Raw genomic sequence first — 19,181 nt, 5'->3', positions numbered from 1 at the left:
CTGCTAAAAATGGCCAGGGGAGTGAGGAAACCACAGAGCTACAGGGATGAGTCGTGCTTGCTAATCAAAGCTTGTATTTACTTCCCAGTTTACCAACACTCTAAACATCTTTCTTCTTCATGTTTTTTTTTAATTCTTGGTAACATACTATCATCAGTACGATAGGCATTCATCAGCCAACAATTTCAGCAGAGGGGCCAGTCGGTAGCCAGCTTTCCCCTTGCCTTACAGCTTGCTGCAGTGCAGTATTGAATAACCCATGCTACTGTGGCCTATGTTACCTCTCTCTTATGAAAGCAGATTGAGGCGACTGGTTTGTAATTACTCAAGAACAATAAAGCTACTGATGGTGAGCGAGAATTGTACTTTTAATAAATTAACTGGCCTAAAATTTCCAAGACCTTTACTCTGGTCTCCCAGAAGTCGTTAGATAGATAAAAGGCAAAGTGGCTACAATATTCACATCCTGTAAGAGATTCGGAATTGTGGTGGTTTTATAGCCCCTTTGCAGGACACTGCTGTCATAGTTCAAGATAGCCTGTACCTTTGAATACTCAATTGCTCTTCCCTTTGACAAGCTTTCCAAGTTTCTGCCCTGTCTTTGTGCTTCTGACAGGGGGAAGTCCTGCAAGTCATCATCTTCACATACTGGTCCCTGAGTCAAAAATTGTTTTTCATTGGTGTTTTTCCTCTGTAAGTCTAACTGGAATTTAGCCCTGCTATAAACTCCATGAGCTACAGAGAATGGCAAAAGTTGAAGAAGCAGGGAATAAATTATTACAGAAAAGCATATTGATTTATCTAAAGCATCAGAGAGAGAAGAGTTAAAAGCAAGACCAGGCCTATATTCATATTTTCTTTAATATCATTTTCGTACTCTGTAAATTAGGTCCCACTTGTCCCAGGGCCCTTCTCCACTGTGTCTGGATGAGGCAATCTAACCCCGTGCTTCTGTCTCAGAGTGCCTAAATCTGATTTTGCTGGGTTTCTTTTTACCTATCTTGTTCCAAAACTCTACCTCTGTCCTGGAACACCTGAATAAGCCTGGTACAATTTACACTTTTTAAGATGGAGATGAAATTTCAGCAGTGGATTTAGAATATTTGATCATCAGCAATTAAGTTAGTCACGGCTCGTTTAAGTAGAGAGAAATAAAATCCTTCAGAATGAAATTAACTTTTTTCCTCTGTTGCAGAAAATGTGACTGTGTATATATATATATAGTGTTGAAAATACTAGTTAAAATCATAAAGACATCTCCCACACTTTTTCAGTCTCAGACACAAACCTGCAGAATCCGCTCCTGTAATTTTGAATGCTTTTCGAGGATTTGCTATTCTAGTTAAGTGTCGGGTGCGGTCCCACTGTTGGTTATGAAGGGGTGTTACAATCCAGGGTATTGCCATCTTTTCCACAACAGCTGTCTAGGGGGGTCTTATCTGTGTCAGTGACTGCCAATAACGGCTAGTGAATACACAAATGTGAGTATCTTCCCTTTTTTGAATATATTGTATTTGGTAAGAAAAAAAATATTAAGTTCACAAGTACATTTCTAAGGATTTATTTCCTTAATTAGCTTTTATTAGCTACTTGTTCTTGGGCTTTGTGCTTTGTGCTTCACACTCTACCTCTGAGTTTTGCAACGGTGAAGGTGCCCGCCTATTGTGTCTTATCACTTAAATATTTATGAGTGGTGAGCTCTACATCTGTTATCATCATGCATTTTCCATACAGTGCAGCAACTAAGCAATACTACAAAGCCAAGCTAATCTTCAGAGCTGGCTCTCCACATTTTCCTGTTAATATGCATTGTCATTTTAAGGGCTAAACCATGCCTAAGGACACACACATGAAATGGCTATTGAAATGACTTGTCTGTTCTGTCAATAGACAAGGAGTATGCATACATATCCTGCTAAAACAAAACAGGCTCAATGAACCTCTTCATCCAAACTATTCCAAGGCTACTGAAATGAGTCTTTTGACCCTTTCCTCTGATTAAAGAGTGTTACAGTAATAACAATTAGAAGAAAACCCTTCGTTTGCAGTGAACTTTACTCCAAAATCAACTACTCCTTCCTCTCACAAGCTTTCTGGTTTCCCTGCCTATTTTTCAAGGAAGCCTTTCGCGTATGGAGAGCTATCAGATGGAAGGTGACTGATCTCTCGATCTTGGTCTCTTGAGTACTCATGGCTGCTCTCATCTAGTCTGTAACAAGGGCTGCGCTGTGGTATTTCTGCACAGAGAAATCACAGAGATGGCTGGGTCAGAGCAGGTAAAGTTCTTGGAAAGTCAAAAAGGAAAGTGAAAGATGAGACAGAGCAAGTAAAAGCAATTTCATACATTTTTTCATATTGTGATTATATTTTATAATGTTTATTTTTATCCACACATTATTGCTCTGGACCCAATATATAATCAGTCATATAATGGGATAAATTCATGTGCAGTCACACAGAGTTATTTTTACTGAAGCATATGAAGGTGTATAATTTTTGCTATATAAAGATGCTAAATGACAGAGCTTTTTAGTGTTGGGTTTTTTTCCCCAGAATGTGCTAATGGCAAAACATATGCACACAGTTCCGGAGAAAACAAAGGAATACACAAGTATTAAATACTAACAGCTGCTCTGTTCAGGCAGCAGCCACATGCTGGCCTGTTTTATGAAAATTAATTGGAAAAACTTCCACACAAAATAATCGTCCTACTTGAATTTTTAAGAGCCAATTTAAAATGTTTTACTTTCAGAAGAATGACTTCCTACAGAGTTCAGATCTACGTTTGGTTGTAAAAATACCTGCTCTGTATTGCCAGAGAGCATGAAATGTGAAGCCCAAACTGATTGCCAGAAATCCACCAGTTCTAGCCCAGTCCTTCCTGGGGAGTCAGAACAAATTCATCTAGATCGTAAAAGACAACTCTTTGTCTAAATGTCCTTAAAATCTTTTCAGTATGGAGAGTCTGCAAATTAATTTTCCCTTTTGTTCTTGCTCCAGTGAGCAATGAAAACAATTCATTGCATCTTTGCTACAGAAGCAGGGGGTAATAGGAAATTAAAACAGGTGAGCTTAATGGTTTTGTGTATGGAGAGTGAGGTAGGCTGTCTTGCCCAAACTAGAAAATACAAACATTATTTGTCCCATGCAATACCCTTGTTTCATTATGGGATCTTGATTGGGGCCCTATTGGTCTTTCAGTTTTTAGAACAAATAAGAACCTGTTCACTTTGACCTTTCACAAGCAGGCCATAAATTTTAATACTCTAATCACTTTTGCTGATCTGCTTTGGATGGCCCCTCCAGTTTTCCTGCATTTTTCAATTGTGCATGAAGCCATTTCACAGACCAGATGCATTTGTGAAGAATTTTTGTCTATATATTTCCTCTGTATACATGTACATGTATCTAACTATATGTATAGCGTTCACCAACAAATTATTTGCCCAGTTACTGAGGATATGGCTTTGTACTTTCAAGCTTATGATGAAAAATGAGCAGTCAGCAAGGCCATAGATAACCTGTGGCAAGCATATTGGCCTTAATAAACACCCTTTGCGTTAGTGCTCCCCCCCAATTCTTGTAATTTAAAATAATCAAAAATCCTTGTAGGACATATTTTGAAATGTTTGGAATGTAGTAAACATAATATCTTGCTAAGGCTTATTTTCCATTTACTAGTTTAGCGGTAAATACTTTCTCACAGGTGTCAAGCAACTTGATGCATAATGCGATTTGAAATGAGATTATTTAAAGATTACTTGTCAGCAACATTTGTACTTTCCTACTTCCATTTAGGACTTTTGGCATTATATATGTTTTATATTTAGCATCTTAACATTTTTCACTAGCTTATTCCTCAGTCCTTCACTACAAAAATAGAATGGCCTCTATTGGGCTACAGAGGTTTTATTTTGGCCATGTTAGATGTCAATGTTTGTTTTTCAGTTGAAATCTGCACTTCTTGCTCTCCTTCTTTCTCCTAGCCTGAGAGCGGGGAATATTTTGTTAAAAATTCTAGGGACAAAAAAGTCAGTAGACCCTATTGACGACAGTTTTTTGTGACACAAGACACAAGTTTATGTAGACAGACTGTCCAGGTAATCATCTAGAGGAGACTGGGCAAGGCTGTGTGACCCAGCTTTACACTCTTCTCTTTGAAAGATATTCACAACTGCAATGACCAGTAGTTGAGGTAAACAGAAAGGAAGGCATGAAAGACAGACCTGGTGGGCTTATGGTTGGGTACCGAAGGCAGCTAAGAGCTCAGCTTGAGACGCAGATGGAGGTTATGAAGCAGCCATGGCAGAGCTGTGAAGCTCCCTTTCCCGGTATTAGTAAAACTGCAAACAGTGAATTCTTGTGCAGATGTCCCTTTTGTCCTGTTTTCACATTTTCTTGTTGCTGTAGGCTTGTAGATGGGAGTACCACTTCAAGGCCTAAGAAACCATCGCCACCTAATAGCCATATGTCACTCACATATGAGGAAACCTTACCTCACCTGTGTCTTTCAGCAAGCCACTTAAATTCTCCATGCATTGGTTCTCATACCTATCGATGGGGTTGTAATGCACAATAATTAACATTGGTGGCTATGCTACATCAAGATATTCAGTAGTCTACAACTGCCTCAAACTAAAACATCTTGACTTTCTGTAACTGGAATAGACCATACAGAATATGTTCATTTGAACAGCTCTGACAGCAGTGTATATGCCTACAAAGACAGTGAGCTTCTTCCCTTGCATATACACTGTCTTAGCTACTGATACCTTTGTCCCTGATTATTTTGGTTCCTTATGTTTTGGGAGTTTAATCATGTCTTCTGGAACATAGTGCTCTGTTCTTTACAAAACTCTTCTCTGAGGCTTGCACACATAGGCACGGCAACTGGCTTTTAAAAGAAGCAGTATGATCTGCAGCATGTATCATAAGACAGAAAAAAGCCTAGAAAACATATTGAGAGACAGATGCTACCCCAGATATCAAAGTTTTTATTTCTGGATACTAGCTTTTCATCTGTGAAACTTGTGCTTTGGTCTGAACACTTTTGGTGCTCACTGAAGAGAATAACTAGTTGTACCATTTAATTTAGAGAACCATTTAATTTGCAAGAAAAGTCATCATGTCTGTTTGTATAAACCTAAAGTGAAGGGATCATCTTCTATTAAGTGTGTATTCAGGCAGAATGTATATTTATATACACTCAGGTTACAGCATTATCTAGAAGCAACAGCTAAACAGAGCCACTTGCTTAAATGATCTTCATTCTGTTCTTCTTTGCCTTAATTTGTTGTTCTGTAGTCATAAACATTAGTTTATGTGACTGGACTATCAGTTTATATGAATGGAAGATTCTTCACATTTTTATGTGTAAAACTATAAAGCAGACATAAAAAATATATATTTGTCATTTGGTGAGATTATTTTCTGTATCCGACATTTAATTTAAAAGAGAATTTAAGAGACTGGAAGCTGGTGCTTGACCAACTAGATTTTGAGTTGACAGTTCCATAATGAAATTAAGCAAAACCACGAATGTATGTGTCGGATACAGAAAATAAGAAGTGATTTCTCTTTTTGCTTACCGTTAGGTTTTCCCATTCTTCCACTTACTTCTGGAAACTTAGGCCATTTATTTGGAATACATACTCTGTCCGAATTGGTTTATAAAATGCTCCTATTTGGGCACTTGCTAATCAAGGTATGTAAATTGGGAAACACTCTTGAGAATTAAAGATTCCTCCAAGCAGTGACTACAGTTCCCACTATGGGAAGTGGCAGCTTTTGCTCTGCAAGTGAAACGCTGCATTGCAGGTACAAGGGAGATGGCAAAGTCAAGATTCTGTGTGCATGTAATGGTAACCACAGGAGTGACTTACAAATCTTAACATGCAACAAGATTTTTATTAAAGTAACAGCAGAATAACAAATTTAATAACCCTCCTCTTTTTTAAAGTGTATTTGGATTCTGAAAGCACTCCTGCCCTTAAACAGCACAGGGCCTTTTAAAACCACGTATTGGGTGACTTATTCTGTACTGACTCACTATTTATTGTTCTACCAACAGCGTTTTGTGAGGCTGAGAGCTATGTACCAGGCAAGCATCTTAAATTGAGTTGCGTAATTTTAGCCATTATGAGTTATGCACAGCAATAACCAGGATAATACAGTGAGAAAAGCTATGCTTTTACTGCAGGCCATTTTTTCAGAGTTCCTCTTCCAGACATAGCACAAGGAGAAATAATCTTTTATTTTCTCAGTGCACTTTCCCATTTTTCATTCCATTAGCATTTTTCTCAAATGCTTTTTTTTACTGCAAGTCATCCACCAAGCGTTCTTCTCTTTTTCCTTCCATTCCTTTCATTTTAATAGCTCTTGCACTTACCTATTTTTAGAGGGGTTGTAAGTACACAAGCACATGTAAATACACATTCTATCTCACATCTCTTTATTTGATATGCCTTTCACTTGGGGTTCAGCCTACATTTTCTTCTTAACTTCTCAAGCTTCAAATCATACAAAGCACTGAAAAAATAGTTCATATATGTTAGTTTCTTTGGTGCAAGGTAGAAACTAAGAAGAAATACATGCACCCACCAATGTGTCCAGCTCATCACAAAAGCAGTGAGTTCAACAGAGATTTCTTCCAGTGGTAGCACCAAGACACTGAAAAATAAGAAGGTGAAGAAATGCTGGCAAATCTAGTGTCATAGATCCAAGCCCTGTCTTATCATCATGTTGAGTCACAGCATTGTAATATGGAGATACCAGGAGCTAACCATGCTATGTTTGGGTAACTCAATTCTGAAAAGGATGAGTGACAAAAGCATTTATGATGACAACTTTTCCCTGTAATTGGAAGCAGGAGATAATTCCCTGTGGCTTATTCCTTTCTTCACTGAGGCCTGCTGACAACACTGCACAATGGTATTTCTATAGCTAGGTTGTAAGGCGGTCTAATTATATGTGGACTGAAGTGTAATCAAGCACTGCATCCATCTTCAGGGAATTAGTTCAGTGGGTTTCTTGCTTGGAGCCCAGAGCTAGGTTGGCTGCTGCCATGTCCCCTTATGGCATATGTTTAAGACGGTGTGGGGTGTGTTTTTGTTTGGGGATAACTTACCCCCCTCCATTGATTATAGAAGGAGAGCCTTAGAGTAGATACCCAATTTTTATACAACTGAAGTTGTGAGATGGGTAATCTCCCAGTTACTCCACAAATGCTATGAGTCTTACTGAAGTCAGGTAGGTGTTAGATAGCAAGTACCAGTGCTACTGGCCAGTTTCATACGCACACAAGTCTGTCTAGTCATTCCGTTTGGTTAAAATCAAGTAGGTCCACATATTTTTTAACTTTCTGTGGATCCCAAATGAAAAATAGTGAGTTTACGTACCCTAACAGTAAAAGCCTTAACATTTTTGTCTGGATTTGGTGTTGGAATGTGCTCCCATAAACACAGCTATGCCTGAAATGCAGATGCATGTGACTGTGTTACAGTGCTTGTTGGTGCCAGCCAGGGTTGTTTTGTGCATTGCTGTTACAGGATCTTTGCAAAAAACCTACATTAGTATTCCCCACTGAAACACAGGTGACTTCATTTCACCTATATGAAAAGCAAACTTTTGTTTTCAAACAGGTCTCTGGGCCTTAATAACTTTCTGAAAGCTGCAGTTATTTTCAAATGACTACTTGATGCACATGCTTTCTGCAATTTGTGTGAATTTGTTACAGCTGGGAATGCCTACATACTATTAAGACACACAAGTAAATCCAATGGAAATGTTGCAAATTATACCCAAGAATGTTATTTCAAACATGCACAGGAATTCTCCATCAGAGATCATTATGTAGGTATGAAACTCTTACCTCAACAAAAGCCTTGATCAGGCAGCTCTGTTATACAATGAGCAAATGCAAAGGGCCACATATAGAATAATCACTGTTGCCCAGATTGTGAAGCCATTCCATTGAATCTAATCCCTGCTTGAGGCATGGTGGTACCTTTGATCACACTCCAGCCCTTTCTTCTCCAACTTGCACCTTGCTGAAGCCCGCCCTATTACTGCACTCCATTTTAGCATACAGATACATTAAAAGATATGATGCCAGAAGCTGAAATTTAGTAATATGCAACACAGTCTTTGGTTTTCACCAAACTAGAAATGCGTTGTGCTTTGTAAATGACTCTGAACTGCGTGTTTCGATTGCAGCCCTGAGTGACTTCTGTTTCACCTGTCTAGAAAATTTGACTCTATTACAGGAGAAATGAGGACACCTATCCTAGGCGACAAAATGCTACCTATGGCTTCATTGCCAGGGGACTCTCTACAACTGAAAAGACAGGCATAGGATGTATCTATTTACTTGACATGATCGAATTTTATAATATGCCCTTTACAGGCCTGGGGTGGAAACTGTAGGGCAAACGTAAACTTCTTCGTAGCTGCAGGGAGTAGAGAAGCCAGTATTTGCCTTGGGCAACTGCAGAGAGGCAAGAGTCAGCCATAGAAGATAGCAGCAGTCAGAAACGACTCTCGAGAGCTCAGTTTCCTCAGATCTGAGAGGAGGAACTAGGAACAAAACCTGCTTATAGCCCCAGCTAAGCTGGGATGCAGACACGGGTGTTTGGATTTGGGTCACTTGCATCGTGTCTTATGCAGAAAGCAGTTTCTACTAGAAATTGATATATCAGAGGAAGTTCATCCTAGTCAAAGTTATATTGAAGGGTTTAAGCTCAGCTGTACAACTGTCTTCGCAAATAAAAAGGAGGCCAGTGCTCAGTGCCTCTCAGAGACGCATGCGCGAGAGGGCCCTCTGAGGGGAACAGAAGAATAGGCAGGGAGGGGTGTGGAAAGCTATCTTATGACTAATTGCTGTTTGCAGCTGCAGATAGACACGTGCTTAATTATCTGCTATATGCATACAAATTTGGTTTGCTGTCACTAGAGTCCAGATGTTCCCCTCCATTATACTGAGTACAACAAACAAAAGGAAAAGGGTCAGAGAGCGAAACAAAAAGGGCCAGGAGTGGCAGCTCCGTGCTCTTTTCCTTCCTGTCGTATGCCAGGCCTGGCCTACCATTTTTCTGAACTCCCCAACACAGAGAGAGATTTGAGAGTTCATAGGCCAAGCATCTGGTCAGAGAGGAGGTGAAACCTGAGAAAAGCTGTTCCCCCCCAGCTCCCCTCCCAGGGCAATACCGGGGAAGGGGTGCAGGCAGGCACCCAGCCCTGCAGCAGGCAAAGGCCGGGCTGCGGAGGGGGCCGGGGCCCCCCGGACGCCATGCAGGCACGCAGGAGCGCCCAGAAGCGTAGCGCTGAGTCTCGGATTGGAAGGGAGCAGTAACTGGCCTCCCTGACACCACCATATAGCCTGAAATTGTTCAGTCAAGCTACCAGCCATCACAGTTTCTAACTAGCTTCTCTCCTGTAGACATTTCCCTTGGCAGGGGTAAATCCTCTCAGAGCAGTCTTAAGGCTTACTTTTCCTTACGTACCTTTCCTTCTTCAACCATAAAGTCTTTTTCTTTCTACCCATCCTCTAGGCTCACATCTGTTCTTTGGGTAATTTTTTGTACTGATAAAAAAAATACAGTATTTTTTTCACAGAAAGTTAATTGAAACATTCTTTGTTTTAACTCTTTATAGCAAAATGCTTTTCCTAAGATCTATACATTGTGTTCCCAACATTTGAAAACAAGAGGCTACATAAACAAGACTAGATCCTTTTCTCCTATCAGCCCAAATCCAGGAACAATACAGCTATGTTGATTTATACCGATCATGCACCTGGCCTTTATTCTGTTTGATGGCATTCAGTGTCTCTTTGGAAGATTTAACCTATTCATTCCATTTTAATTAAATAACAATGATGACGATCATTAGTGGTTTTGTGGTGTCTGTTTTGAATTAAATTTGTTCTGAGTATATACGTCACGTTGATTTGTTTTATCTTTTGTGACAAATGCAATATGCATAGCTTCAGTGATCGCACGTCCTCTCAAGTGGCTCAGCAGTGGGAACATTTCCTTCCTTTAACATGGCAATATCAAGTTACAAGAATCTGACTAAATACAACTTAGAGTTCAAAATTTGGTCCTACTCTTCTGCATGCAGGGATAATGAAATTCCCAGAAGGGTTTTCTTTTCTTTGAGCCTGGAAAAGTCAGAGTGGGATGACTGCAGTTACTTTTGATTTCGAGCAGATTGGGAAGGCGCTGGGCCCGGGCGGGCTCTTTGGGCGTTCAGGCTGGCTGGCTCACGGAGGGTGGTCTGAGACCGCGCCCCAGCGCTGCCTTCACCGCTGACACTCGTCAGGCAGAACGGTTTATCTGCGTGGTCTCCTTGCTTCCACCCCTATTGCTGATGCAAATACCCTTTGCGTTTGTGTAAAGTTTCCATTTATGTATATTTGCATAAAAAGGGTTATCTTAGGTTTTCTGGAGACTGTGTCCTGCCCTGTATTACAGAACAGATTTAATCTGCAATGACAATTCTCTTTAAACCTTGGCAATATCTTAGAATACATTTTTTATAAAGTGTATGTAAGATTTTCTGCATGTTTTAATAAGGTGTGTGAGCCAAAGTCCTGTGAAGTGGTTAGAGCTTTCCACTATGCCACTGAACTTTGGATCACGCCTACGTGTTTTCTTCTGGGAGAATTGCCCAGAGCGCCTTTAGCTTCTTTACTACCTAGATTACTGTCCCCAGGCGTATGTCATTACCTTTGATTTAACTGGGTACAGCAAAGGGAAAGTTAGAACTTTATTACTGATTTGACAGCTTGTTCTTAGGTAAATTTTATTATTTGAAACCCTTGCTTAGCCAGAGGAATTGATATCCAGGTGTTATTTCTGACTCTCTAGTTTTGTAGCATCCAGACAGTAATTCTGATCAGAAAGTAATCAGAAGAATCTAGAATTAAGATTTATGGCAGGTGCTGTTACCTAACAATATAAATCCTCTATTAAGTAATATTTCATGCTGATAGATTTCGGCTCATTATGTTATTAATACATTGTTAATTAAAACTGTGTCTGCAAGAGCTGGACACAGAGCCATTTATTTCTGTATCCTTTAAAATTATTTTCTTTGTTATGCCTTCAGGCTTCAAAAAACAGATCTGAACAGTTCTTTCTGGATTGAAATTCTAACAGTCTTCTTCCCTATTAATTTATAAATTACTGACATTCCTATGAATGTAATTACTCATTCTTACCAGTGCATGCTCCTCCTATGACAGGAATCTTAGACATAGGCTCCCGCACAATAGAGAAATCTGTTGCTGTTCCCAGTTTAAATATAACTGAACAGAGACAAAAGATCATGATGCCAACTATCTGTCTTTTTATTCTGTGTAATAATGCAGCAGTGCTCAGTCTTTATCAACGAGCAGGTGACATCTTAACAAAGAAACTGCATCTCCTGGAACATTTCACGTATGCTTCACTTTCAGAACAACCTGTGGGAAACACAGTAATTGGCTGAGGTGCAAAGTAATGATAGGAGTGTGTTTAAAAAAATCTTATATATTATGAATGCTATCAGCTGCAAACCAGAAGACACATTATGATATGAACAACAGATCATAGTTTGGTTTCATTGCTACAGAGGATCCCCAAAACTGATGGAGAGAACATAAAGATTTATTGGTTATTTTGCTTGCAATTCTTTATACTCAGAGGATGCTTCATTGCAGCTCTGGCAATGACCAGCCTCTTGCAGTTTTGAGATGTCTGGGCCAGCTGCACAAAGGAGGTTTATGCTTCTGCCTTACAGTCTTAATGCCTTCAGTGAAGCTATAACATTGTATTATGGCACTACCCCCTTTAACGTAAAGTAGTTCCTTTTGCCAGGGACATCCATTTAATGTATTTTTAGAAAACACAGACAGATTACAGAAGACTGGACCATTGTGCCCTGAATTTCCTTACATCATTGGAGAAAGATGCAGAAGTTTTTTTTTAAATGAGGAAACCACAAAGAGAATGGTAAGAGGCAAAAAGCATGGCAAGAGTTCATTACAAAGCCATAATGCATTTATAGCATTTTCAGTAAGACCACATTTTCCAGGCTATTTTATGAGGAGCAGAAAGGAAGCAGAGTGGAGAAAAAACCCCAAATAATTCATAGAGGACTCCAGAAGAGGCAAAGCTACCATCAAGAGGAAGGGATAAAACGAAATCGCTCACAGGTGACTCCAAACTACAAAACTAGACTACAAAACCAGAGAAAGTTAACTCACCCAATTCATTTTGCTGCTGACAGAAGTGAAAGGTTGATGGCTCTGGATTTTACATGAAAGCTTTACAGCAACAAAAGCACAGACTTTCAAGCTGAGATACAGGAAGACTGTTAAGAAGTTTTGCTTGGAAGCTTTTGTTTTTAGAAAGTTACAGTATCATTTATAAGCAGTGAAAAGGAAAAATGTTTTTGTTGTATATATATGCTTTTTTCTACAGTGAATGTGTATTCCTTTCTACTGTGCCCTGTGATCTATTTCATTTTATTTGCCTGCAGTTTTATTTGCCTAAGCAGTGTTAGGCTTCTTAACTGTCTTTCAGCTCCCATTAATCTGGCTATGTTTTGTAGTTATAATAAACGGAACTCACAGACCTTGGTGTTGTCCACCCCAGATAACATGATCCTATTAAATCTAATCCAAATTAACTGGAGGAGAACCCTTTGCCCTTGATACTTACATGGACAAGCGAGAGATTTGGCGCTAGCAATACCAATGTGGTTTAGACTGGAAAGGAAATCTCCTGCTCTCTTTATGCAATTGATTTGGGATTGAGATGAGCCATTGTGGCAATCTAAACACACTGTTAAAGAGCGTGGGTTTTTAGCCATGCACTCTCAGTGTATTGAACACTGTATTAGATCCTTTTTCATTAAACTTTTCAACACTTTCCTCAGAAGCTTGAATTTCAAGAGCTACAAATCATATAGCAAAATCTTGCCAGCAGACATTAACATATGCATTTCTTTGGTTAATACTTCTAATTTTAAGGTGAATGAAGCGAAACGCAAGCTGTAATACCTTTGCACCCTTGAACACAAGCAATGAGTAATAATGCAGGCTTAGAAAGGATGACTGGCGTTGAGAAGTTTTTACCATTGAAAATATTATTATTACTTAAAGGCTTGAATAGCAAATAGTAAAGATGACTGGAGAACAAAAAATCACAGAGAAAGTCTCTCCTGTGGGAGTTACTTTTGTTTGAACACGGAAATTGATAGATATGGGGAGCCACCTGAAATGCTATATACAAAGGAGGTAAAGGTAAATAATCCATGGAAGTTACTCTCAAATGGCAATACTCAGATGATGAAAGCCTTGGAAATACTACTTATAACAATAAAAAGAACCCCTTGACACGGTGTTTACCCAAGGCTCACATTGCTATTTATTCACATAACATTTCATCTTACTAAAAGATTTAGTCACTTCTGGTCTTCTATAAAAGGTATTGGGGGAATTGTTTATTTTGACTTTACCAAAGATCTTTACTGGTGAACCTGAAGAGAAGGAATCTTTACAACTGAAATTATGTCTACGTTCATGACTTGAAATGCTTGAAAATTCAGGCTCCTGTTTTCCAGAAGATGCTTCCCATGTGAGAAAATTCAGAATATAAGCACAGAACAGACAATGCATGAAATACAGTTCAGTGTCCATGTGGATTTCTTCAAAAATAAGAATTCTTCATCAGACTAATCTAAACAGGACAACTTCTTTCCTCATGTAAAGATTATCCATTGGCTCTTGAGGAACAAAAAGCTTTCTACTAAGTGTTTATCAGCCTGACATAGATTTATCTATGTTAAAGTACAAAACCTGAAACTCTAGTTGGCTTTTATTGATTGTCTCAACAACGTGTGACAGCCTGACTCTATGGAAGCAAAACAACTGAAGAAACTGGGGGGGAAAAACCAACAACCAAGAACCTTAAAAACCAGAAAGACTTTTCTACTTTTTTGTTATGCATTAGGATTGTACTGGAATTAATACTTACTAATCATTTTAACTTACATTTACTCAAGTCTTTATACATTTTTCATTTCTTCTTGTCAGCATTTAAAACTACTACTGATAAAATAAAATCAGATGGAAGGGAATTGAAATCCAGGACTGGCTCCAGGTTGTGATGCAAAAATCTTTGCTGTGTTTGCTTTTTCTGAAGGGGGAAGGGAAGAAGGAAAAGGCTTTTTTGTGACTAGGGAAAATCTGCTTCAGAGAGCAGTCTGGTGGGCATGAGATATGAAATGTTACTAGAGAATTGCTTGATAAAAGTTTAACTGTTCTTCCTTTCTCCTTGTGGAAATTTTCAGTGCCAACTAAAGCCAGTAAATCAATTGAGTATTTCTGTGGTTTTGGTCACCTGAATATTTGACAATCTACTTCAAAGGCAGGGGGCTTTACACGTAGAAAGGATTCAGTTGTTGCTATCTGAAAAGATGATTTCCAAACCCCACCACCTCCAGGCTGATGGGTGTTTCTGTCCCACGTGGCAGGCAGCCATACAGGAGAAGCTGTTTCTGCAGACCATTCCAGAAAGAGGGCTCTCCCATAATGTGCCAATCCTCTGCTCCCTCAGAGGTTTCAACCGCAGCACGCTTTCACTGCATCTCATTCGCTCCAAAACTAGCTCCACAGTTAAGAAACCTCTGCATGGACATAGCTTTGCCTGTAGCAGAGTTGCCATAAAAGAAAAAGCAACACAGGATTTGGTGTAAACAGCTTTCTGACACTTTTGCCACCCTGCAAAGCTGCAACGGTCCTGCAAAGCTGCAAAAACTTGATAAGGGATTAATGACCAAAGCCATAAGGGCTATTGGTCTGGCATCTTCTTCTATTAATCCAGCTAGCACCTCATTCCAAACACACTGAGGACACGCTGCTCACATTGAGGAAGAAGGCAGCCGAACGTGGGAGCAAACATCGTATTAGGTGGGAAGGAGGGTTTGTTTGCATCGCTGTCTACTCCTGCCTAGGACCAGCCTTAGAAAGTGTTTTAATTTTGCAAAAGAGGGTTGGCATCAGGGAATTGAAAAAAAAAAATGTAACTATCAAAATGCTTCTTCTGAATGATAGTGGAAGAAGAAGCCATGTCACATCTATTCAGTTCAGCCCTGTATTCAGAAAAATAAAGCAAACTGGGTCCCCTGCCCTCCACCATGGGTCACGGTCAGGTACAAAGTAAAGATCTGAATGTCAAAGAAAACAGTTTTACTGGTTCAGTCCTGCAATTCATGCTACATAACTGTAGCAGGTGCAACTGCTGTTCCTAATATAACTTGTCTTCATTTAATCAGAAAAAAAAAAAGCCTATGGAAGAGACTTTCTGGCTCTGAAGATTACAAGAAAAAGTACTCTCTTTCTGAGGTTTTTATATAGCCAAATTCTAAAAAGCAGACATGATGGATTCCTGCTTATTCAGGCAAATCAACTTCTTAAAGCTACAGAAATATTTGCATAAAGCAAGCAGGATTTAGCAGCCTGTAAAAAGTACAAAAAAGAAACACCAGGTTGAAATAACCAAACAAGAAAATGGATGGTTTTAAGAACATACTGCATTTATTTGGCCCCAGAATTCCTAGCATTGTAACAAACTCCCAGAGTTTCACTCCTTAAAGTGCTTCAAACTCCATTTATATTATTATTATTACTTTTAACATTAATGTACATTTCTGTATAAACATCAATCCAAAGAGATTTATATTTTTATAAAATTCTTTATATTAGTGGATCAAATTTGCTCTCAAGATGACCAGCATTAAGGCAAATTTCCAAAATTAAGACACTGGAGTTACTCAAGTCTATGCTGTTGTGGGTGAGAGCAGAATTTGGCCCACTAGGGTATATACAATTATATTTTCTGCATATATTTCAAAAGGCACAACGGATTACCTTGGAAATCAATAACATTTAAAAGGGAGTTTATCAAAGCAAATACTTTTAATTTGCTTTGGCGCAGTCCACATCCGGAGGATGCATTTGCTCACCAGCTGTTCTGAATAACCAGCCTGATGACAGTGACACGGTGATCAGCAAAAGGGGAACGCCCGTTGCGTGAATTCACACAGTACTTCAGCAGACCCAACCTGATGTGTGTACAAGTACCGTAACAGCAAAGTTACTTCGCCGGGCACCCGTGCAAACTCACTACACCATGAACCTCTGAAACTCTCCTGGTGGAGACATGTTTGTCATTGATATTAATATTCCGAAGACAGCCAAAAAATGGGTCTTTAACTGGAAGCCACAATGTGTCCAAATTTGCTACAAAAAACAAGGTAGAAAGATCAAGTTAATAAAATGAGAATGACTTTAAACAACATTAATTACTGCAAGGCTTTCAAAAGAGGGAGAATGATACAGGACTACATGCATGAACAGGACCTTTGTTTTGGAAAGGGAAAAAAGCCAGTAGATATATGAGAAAATAAGAAGCAATAATATTACCTGGAATTGTGCCAAAGTAGAGTGGCTGATGAACACGTCTAGAAGGAGAGGGTGGAAGTCCAGTGGTATAGTTACTCTGTGTGCCCACCTCTAGCTGCACCATGTTCTCCTTCTGAGAGACTGCAAAGAAGCAGCTAAATAAGTACTCTTTCTGAACCCTATTAAAGAATCAACTAGCTATGGCACTATTTTTAAATAGCATCTGTCTTGAAATTTAACTTGTAGGAAAAGTAGATGTTATTTTAATTCAAGGTCAGATTGACACATCTAAGTACTCTGGGGCTAAATACAGCCCAAAAACCCCGTCTTATGTAAAGCCTTGAATTAACACAAGATGCTTATATTGTTCTAAAGAGTATTCTCAGAATAAACAGAAGTGAAATGATTAATAAAAATAAGATCTGGGGCTGCAATGCTCTGTGCCCACCACCCTATCAAAGTTTCAGAAGAACTGGTATGATACAACGTACCTGCAACAGTATGCCACTGTCCATTAGACAGAGGTTGCTTAGGTGTGACTGATGTCTGGAATTCTCCAGCACCACTATTTCCAGCAGCAATGACCTGTAAAAAAGTTATCTTTTAAGTTACAACGGCAAAGAAAAGAGCAACAGAAAAATACAGTACTTTAAGTAATTTACTGAACTTGTGATGGCTGGGTTTCACCTGGTTTTAAGAGTCACAGTCACTGTATACATATTTCAGAAATTATCCTCCTACTGAACTTGTGATGGCTGGGTTTCACCTAGTTTTAAGAGTCACAGTCGCTGTATACATATTTCAGAAATTATCCTCTCCAAGAAGAAAGTAAATTTCCCTAATAGAATCCCAGGAGAGGATATTTGACAAATTTTACACACATAAATACATACCTTTGTCTCTCTCCCTCAATCTTACAAAATTGCGTTAATTCTTTTGACATAATCTCTCTCAGACAAGCTCTTTCCTACTAGGCCTTCCTTTCCTTTCCCAAAGCAGTCTACACGCTTGGCATCTCCTGAGAAAAATCTCTGGAATATATTTCTCTGGTCTTTCACACTATTTTGGACTACTCGTAATTCACTCACAAAGCTTGCAGCCTGACTATTTATGATGACATTTTGAACAAACACCTGCTTGTGCTTTCTCACATCTTGCTTCTCATTCCTTGTGAGTGCATTACTTTTTTTCAACATCTTCCTTTCAAACTCTCTTTTGGTGTGATGGTTACAACAAACTTAGTAATGGTCAGGTAATCGATATGCTGAGTCCATTTCCTATCAGGCTGACTGATGGTGTCCCATTGACCTTTTATTCCTTCCTGTTCCATCCCGGCCACACTGACAGCCAGCATGAACCTAAGTTACTGCTGAAAAAAGTGGTCAGTCTTGCCCTTAAGGAGTCCCCAGCTGTTGATGCCCCTGCTTCCATGTGCTAGTTGTGTCTTGAACCAGATCAGTGATCTGGGGGAAACTAACTGACGACAAAAAGATGAATAATAAAAACAAATTCCCTAATACGGGAAGAGAAGAGCAAAACTGAGCTTTCTGAAATTAGGTAGACTCATGCTGGTTTAAACCGTGCCATGAGACAGCTCTGTGGAGCACTGACATCTTTCTATTTGATGTCTCTCCAGCAGCAACCACAATAGTTTTGTAGTCCAAGACTCACATTCTGAAGCTGTTACGTTACGAAAAAGCAACAGTGATAATAATCACCACCATGACACACCCATAAACACAAAGCAAGACTGCTCAAGTTCTATAACGGACGTGGTTATGGAACTGCATCAGTACAGCCACATGATGACTGACGTAGGAGTGGGAATAAGCCACGGAGTTCTGTAGCCTCTGGCCAAAACCCCAGTGGGTTTTTGCAAAGGCTCAGAAGCCTGAGAAAATTAAGACTGTGCCCTACTGCTGACCACTGTGAAGAAAGCATGTGCAAGCTAGAGTGCACACAATGGAAGCTGCTAATGTAGGCATAAAGACAGGTTAAATGCTCAATTTTCCATGCGATGGTTTTAAACAACTCTGAGGAAGTTGTTTAACGTTGTACCTATAGACAAATGTTGTAACACATAAGTCCAGAGTTCAAGGTCAGAATTCCCCCTGCTGAATGAAGGCAATACAGCTGAAATGGAAACACAGCCTGTACTTACCTTTCCTCCTTCCATGTAAATAGTCAAGTAGTTGTCTTGCTTGCTTCCAGCATGGAGGAGTATACCTGTTGAAGTCCTTGGTCGAATGGTAAATACAATCCTAAAATCCAAGCCCATCAGCAAATTACCTGTGGAGAATTAAACAATGGGTAGAGGAATGATCATAGGAGGAGGTAACTGGAAAACCACATAAAAATAAATTAAAAAATCCTTACACATATACACTTAAGACATAATTCCATATACCATAATCTCTACACAGCTTACCAATGGTGATATATCCTCCTTCATTAAAGAAATAAATCCCTGTGTCCATGGGAATATCCAGACATGGAAGTATGCCATTTTTGTGCTGAGGTGCATTCATGACTTTTCCATTCATCTTAAAATTCCTCAGGCAACCTTTGAAACTGTTCATTGGTATATTCTGAAAGCATATTTCAAAACATGAATACTAAAGCATGATGGCAATTTTTAAAGTAAGAATACCCGTTAGTTGTTTTGTATTGTTGGACTGTAGAAAGCTAACTGGCACTAAAGGCACCTAAACCCCATCTCTGATGCAGTGAA

General features: G+C 39.3%; 1 protein-coding gene across 1 annotated transcript in view; it reads right to left on the bottom strand.

Annotated features, from left to right (window-relative positions):
• Positions 1-16,142: 16,142 nt before the first annotated feature.
• The window catches only part of LAMA3 (laminin, alpha 3), a gene marked incomplete at its 5' end in the record, with an annotated part of 37,466 nt that continues 34,427 nt past the window's right edge, over positions 16,143-19,181 (bottom strand). The window contains 5 exons of the mRNA XM_009585002.1: positions 16,143-16,288; positions 16,472-16,591; positions 16,942-17,035; positions 18,612-18,739; positions 18,879-19,038. Of these exons, the coding sequence (XP_009583297.1) occupies positions 16,143-16,288; positions 16,472-16,591; positions 16,942-17,035; positions 18,612-18,739; positions 18,879-19,038 (648 nt within the window). The remainder of the gene's footprint in view (positions 16,289-16,471; positions 16,592-16,941; positions 17,036-18,611; positions 18,740-18,878; positions 19,039-19,181) is intronic.

This window comes from Fulmarus glacialis, unplaced genomic scaffold (genome assembly GCF_000690835.1).
Source record: "Fulmarus glacialis isolate BGI_N327 unplaced genomic scaffold, ASM69083v1 scaffold9219, whole genome shotgun sequence".
Taxonomy (NCBI): Eukaryota; Metazoa; Chordata; class Aves; order Procellariiformes; family Procellariidae; genus Fulmarus; species Fulmarus glacialis.
This window is presented reverse-complemented; position numbering and strand designations above follow the sequence as displayed.